Raw genomic sequence first — 5,467 nt, forward strand, 5'->3', positions numbered from 1 at the left:
AGTGGGGATATGAACCAAACGCGCTTTGCCCATACTAAATTTTTCTTCCATTTTTTATATCCCTTTTGGTCTCTTGATCCAGGGTATAGAGTATGGACAACCATAACGTTATTCAAGTCTAACTCCTTAATTAGTCCTAATTTCTCTCTCTCCTGTCTTTGTCTCCCTTTTTATTTTTTATTTTTTGAAAAGCTTCTTTTTCTCATATTTTCTTTGGATTAATGAATGCTTGAATATTCGATATATTTATATTTCTTAGTGATGAAGATTCCCCCACTCTACTACTTTTGATCTCGTTTATCTTATCGTTGTTTCTGAACAAGAAGGAGAAGGTAGTTTCAGAAGCACAAGATCATCAAAACAATGGTAGAGACAAACCAATCTCAGCCAGTTGTACCACCACCAGTGGTTCCGCCACCATCGTCACTGTCAGCACCGAGAGCTTCAACTTTTCCTCCACAGGAACAGCTTCATCAACTCGACTTCTGCATCCACTCCAATCCTTCATGGCGTGAGTTCTTTATTTTTCTTCTATGTTATCTTTCTTTCCCTCCTTTTGTAGTATTTTGCTTAGTTCTGCTTTTGGACTTTGGTTAGTACTTCTGCACTGCACCAACCACTGCCATCAAATCTTTCTTGGGACTTTTCATGTCAGTGGCTGTTCTATGCTTCTTTTGATGTTTTATACTTCTTATTTGGATTTTCTGCAACTTGGGTTTCCTTTTCTGATTGACTAATGCTCCAGCATCACGCTATTCTAGTTTTGGAGTTCTCTACAGTCCATCCCATGCTCTTTTGTTCCTCCTTTTGCTATACCTTCTGATACTCTTGCTATTATTTCAATTCTCTTTTTTCGTTTCTCTATTACTTGTGTCTGTTAGAACTCCGCGTGTGGGATGATGATGTGCAGAAATTATCTTCTACTATCTTTTTTTAACTAGGTTCTTCTGTTACCAGAATTTTCTCTCATTATTTATTTATTAGTTATTTGATGGTTTCTGGCTCTTCCTGAACTTATTGTCTTTACTGGATCAAACTTTACAGCTGAATCATTTCTCCTGGCTTTCCAACACTACATCGTGATGCTTGGAACAACTGTCATGATTGCTTCTTTCCTTGTACCTCAAATGGGCGGTAGTCATGTAGGTTTCCTCATCTGGCATATAATTCGATTATTGACAGTCAGGTTGCTCTATTCAGACGCAGAAACTGAAAACTAATTCTAATTCTGATGAAATTATAAATCAGGGTGATAAAGCCCATGTGATTCAGACTTTGTTGTTTATGGGAGGAGTAAATACACTTCTTCAGACATTTCTTGGGACAAGACTTCCTACAGTGATGGGTGCATCTTATTCTTTTGTCATACCAGTGATGTCGATCATCAATGATTTCAACGATAGTACCTTCCAGAATGAGCATGAGGTATGCAGAATATAAGTAGAAGAGTTGGATCAAGGCACTTCATGACTGAATGTACTCTTGACTTTAATGATCGCAGCTGGGTATATTCAATGGAAATATACTATAAGTAATAACCTTTGAAATCACATATGTATCTGCATGTTGGCTTTAGCTATTTGTGGAGAATACATACTATAAGTAATAACCTTTGAAATCACATAAGTAATGTCCCACTACCTTGACCTTCAATTCTTTTTTTTTTTTTTTTGTGGAGAATAGATAACAGAAATTCTATTAAAGATAATGAAATTTCTACCTTGACCTTCAATTCTATCTCCTACATGTTTGAGTGCATACGACTCGTAAAACCATAAGCACTGAATTCTGTTCTACCAATGCAATTTTCTGCTTCAATCTGTGCAAAACATTAACTTGCAAAGTTATGAGTATGGCCACAGATAAGGGGCTATGATTCATAGTTCTCATAATTCACTGATGTCTTTGCTTGGGACAACTAGAAAGAAATTTTACTTATGCATTCTTATGATGCATGCAGAGATTCACTCATACCATGAGAACTATTCAAGGATCTCTGATAATCTCTTCATTTTTCAACATCTTGATTGGGTATAGTAAGGCATGGGGAAATTTCACAAGGTAGAGAATTATGTTCTTGATGATGAAGATAAACATGTTTTCTTCTTCTGACTAAGGTCAAGACCTGAAATTAGGACTTGTATTGTTTCTTACCATGTATTTGGTTCGTTTGCAGGTTCTTCAGTCCTGTTGTTGTTGTTCCAGTGGTCTGTGTGGTGGGTCTTGGTCTGTTTGAGAGGGGCTTCCCACAGGTATTTATTTCTCTCATAAACTTCGTTGCCAGGTTGCCAAAAACTATGTAGGTAAACTTGTTAGCTAGTAAGACTTTGATTGACCTCTTCAGGTTGGACACTGTATGGAGATTGGTCTGCCAATGCTAATTCTACTGGTCATCTGCCAACAAGTAATGCGTCTTAGCAGATTTGTCGTATATTTTATGAACATTCTCTTCTAGAAACTATTTAATAAAAGATTGAACGCAAAACTCTAATATTGCTGCAGTATTTGAAACGCATCAACAAGAGTGCACATGCTGTATTTGAGAGGTTTGCCTTGCTTTTCTGTATCGCAATAGTATGGGCTTTTGCTGCTATACTCACTGTAAGTGGTGCTTATACTGATGTCCGGGAGCAGACTAAGATTAATTGCCGCACTGATCGTTCATATCTAATATCATCAGCTCCCTGGTATCCTCCAGTTTAAGTGTTCAACTTGCTTCTATTATTCTCTGTTTTACCTATTAGAGGAGTTGGCTTTTAATTTTAGGCTGTTACTTTTGTTCCCTTGATTACAGGATTAGAATTCCATATCCTTTTCAGTGGGGTGCACCCATCTTTCGAGCAAGCCATGTCTTTGGCATGATGGGGGCAGCTTTTGTTTCATCATCTGAGGTAAGCTCTGTTTTCATTCCTGAGGTTTATTCTCAGTACTCAAATATCATTTTTAGCTAATTTTAGATTAAGAATATATGTTGTGTAAAAAACTTTTATACTCACCTTAATCATCTCAAATGCAGTCAACTGGAACATATTTTGCAGCTGCACGGCTTGCGGGTGCTACTCCTCCTCCTGCACACGTACTTAGTCGAAGCATTGGTCTGCAGGTTTGTTGCTGGATAAAGAGATTCTTTGATTTGTTTTAATTTTCCTCTTTGAATTTTTTATTTTCTTTTTATTTGTTCCCAAAAGTGAGGGATTGTTGTTATGTGTCATATCTGAGAAGGAATTCACAATTCAAGTGTCTGACAAGTGACAAACATCAGAGTTTGTCCTGCATGAGACCTATAGTAGTGAACTGACCTTTTCATTCTTTATATAGGTGTACACTGTATGGATTTAAAATTGTTTAAACAGAACTAATGGCTGGAGCACACCCATCTGTACAAGACCGTTGGTAGACATTCAGTATGCATGTATTCACAAGGAAATTATTTAAGGATGTCTTGTCCTGGGTCTGATGAAGACTTGACTGGTAGTCTAGATACTAGCGTTTTGGATAACAAAGATAATATTTTCTTATGAGATCAAATGAAGGACATTTTAGACACATGATATTTGTTTGATGAATTAATTCTTGTCTGAAAATGGAAGAGAAACCCCATGTGTATTAATTCATGAGTCAGACATCCGAAACCTTCATGTTTCTTAGTAAGTAATCAAATAATAATGTATGCACTAATTTTAGAAGGTTTTGTTCAGATAAATAGAAAATAACATGCTTCTCCTTACACAAGCCTTATTTCTTTGTGACTGCAGGGTATTGGCATGCTGCTTGATGGGATATTTGGAGCTGCTGTTGGTACTACTGCATCTGTGTAAGGACATACATAAGCCTATAATTAGTATATCCAGTCTGCTTTATGTGACTGCTCAAGCTTGACTAATCTTCTCTGGCAAATAGTAATCCGGAACTGATAAAAAGTGAAGACAGTGAAAAATGTTTTTTAGACGACTAGAAGCACATGGAGATTGTATTATTATTACTTTGTAACTGTTGCAACCAAGCATAAATGAATTTAGTTTTCTTCCCTAGTTTATAGGCATGTGAGTGAATATCTTTCTTTCATTTCCCAAGAGAAAGATAACTAGTTACTAGTGTCCTTCCTAGCTCTCTAGTTGACCATTTAAAAGGGATAAAGAAAGCAATATTCTTAGATTTTTTTGCCTTCTCTGAATGGAATCATCAACAGATAATGTAAAGTTTAAATCATCGACTTCCACTGATAGAATTAATTTCCCTTGCAGTGAAAATGTTGGCCTTCTTGGACTGACCCATGTGGGAAGCCGAAGAGTGGTGCAGATATCAACTGCTTTCATGATCTTCTTCTCTATATTTGGTTTGTTCTGACTTCCAAGAAATTAGAACAGTTAGATATTTTCGAATCTTTTGATTAAAGTATACTTCATTTTTCTTTGTCAGGGAAGTTTGGAGCTTTCTTTGCATCGATACCTTTCCCTATATTTTCTGCCATATATTGTGTTCTATTTGGACTAATTGGTGAGTTTACAGCCCAAAAATCAGACAATTTGTATGTTAAGCAGCAATACTGCCATTTGTGAAAATAATAATATATAATTGAAAAAAAAATCATTTTGGTATTCCATAGATGAAGAATAATCACTTCCATCAATATCATAGTTCTGATCCTCGTTCTATTATATGAACTTTTTTTTTTTTCCTCTTGCAGCTGCTGTTGGGATATCCTTTATTCAGTTTACAAACAATAATTCAATGAGAAACCTCTACATATTGGGCCTCTCTCTGTTCCTGGGAATTTCCATTCCTCGATATTTTATTGAATACTCTTCTTCGGCAGGCCATGGACCAGTTAAAACAAGTGGTGGATGGGTGAGTAATATAGTCATCAGAGATGTTTGTTCCATAGCCAGATTTGCATCATTTTGAAACACTGTGATGCTCCCGGCGGCACCCTGATTTTCATCAGGGAAAAGGTGCAATTTTTTAGATTGCAACAATCAAAAGGGCATTTATTTAAATTGGGATTTGAAGTGCTTTTTCTTTCTTTTTCTTCTTTTTTTTTGTAAATTCCAATCCTCATCAACACACATAAATTGGCATTGCTAGACTTTTAGCATCTGTATAAATTGGGTATCTGAAAGTAATCCATCCCTTTGGGAACATGCTTGCAGTTCAATGACATATGGAATTCAATATTCACGTCAGCTCCAACCGTGGCCATGTTAGTCGGAACGCTGCTTGATAACACGCTAGATGCCATGCGCACAGCAGATGACAGAGGACTGCCTTGGTGGGTACCCTTCCAGATGAGGAAAGGAGATATGAGAAATGAAGAATTTTACAATCTTCCGCTGAGGATACATGAATTTGTTCCCACCAGATTCCTGTGAATATTTCCAGATGTTCTCTTGTTATTTCTTTTTGAATTTTGATAACAAAGAAAGTAACATCCTTGTCTCTTAGATGCAATTCTCTTGTCTTTTCCTCT

At 36.5% G+C, this 5,467-nt stretch overlaps 1 protein-coding gene across 2 annotated transcripts; it reads left to right on the forward strand.

The window, feature by feature from the left end:
- On the forward strand, positions 1 to 5,467 carry PDE135 (Xanthine/uracil permease family protein). Of its 2 annotated transcripts, none has more exons than XM_088887879.1 (14): positions 1 to 511; positions 1,045 to 1,142; positions 1,249 to 1,425; positions 1,961 to 2,061; positions 2,177 to 2,252; positions 2,345 to 2,404; positions 2,503 to 2,687; positions 2,795 to 2,891; positions 3,017 to 3,103; positions 3,756 to 3,814; positions 4,245 to 4,336; positions 4,420 to 4,497; positions 4,688 to 4,952; positions 5,151 to 5,288. In XM_088887879.1, exons 1-13 carry the CDS (start codon positions 364 to 366, stop codon positions 4,903 to 4,905), a joined length of 1,476 nt encoding a protein of 491 aa, XP_088744005.1. In that variant the 5' UTR covers positions 1 to 363; the 3' UTR covers positions 4,906 to 4,952; positions 5,151 to 5,288. The 2 variants fall into 2 exon arrangements, with proteins under 2 accessions (XP_088744005.1, XP_010255123.1); XM_010256821.3 differs by having other exon boundaries at positions 17 to 511; positions 4,688 to 4,848; positions 5,151 to 5,467.

The sequence above is a fragment of the Nelumbo nucifera genome, chromosome 5, assembly GCF_055504915.1.
Source record: "Nelumbo nucifera cultivar China Antique chromosome 5, China Antique-T2T, whole genome shotgun sequence".
Lineage (NCBI taxonomy): Eukaryota > Viridiplantae > Streptophyta > Magnoliopsida > Proteales > Nelumbonaceae > Nelumbo > Nelumbo nucifera.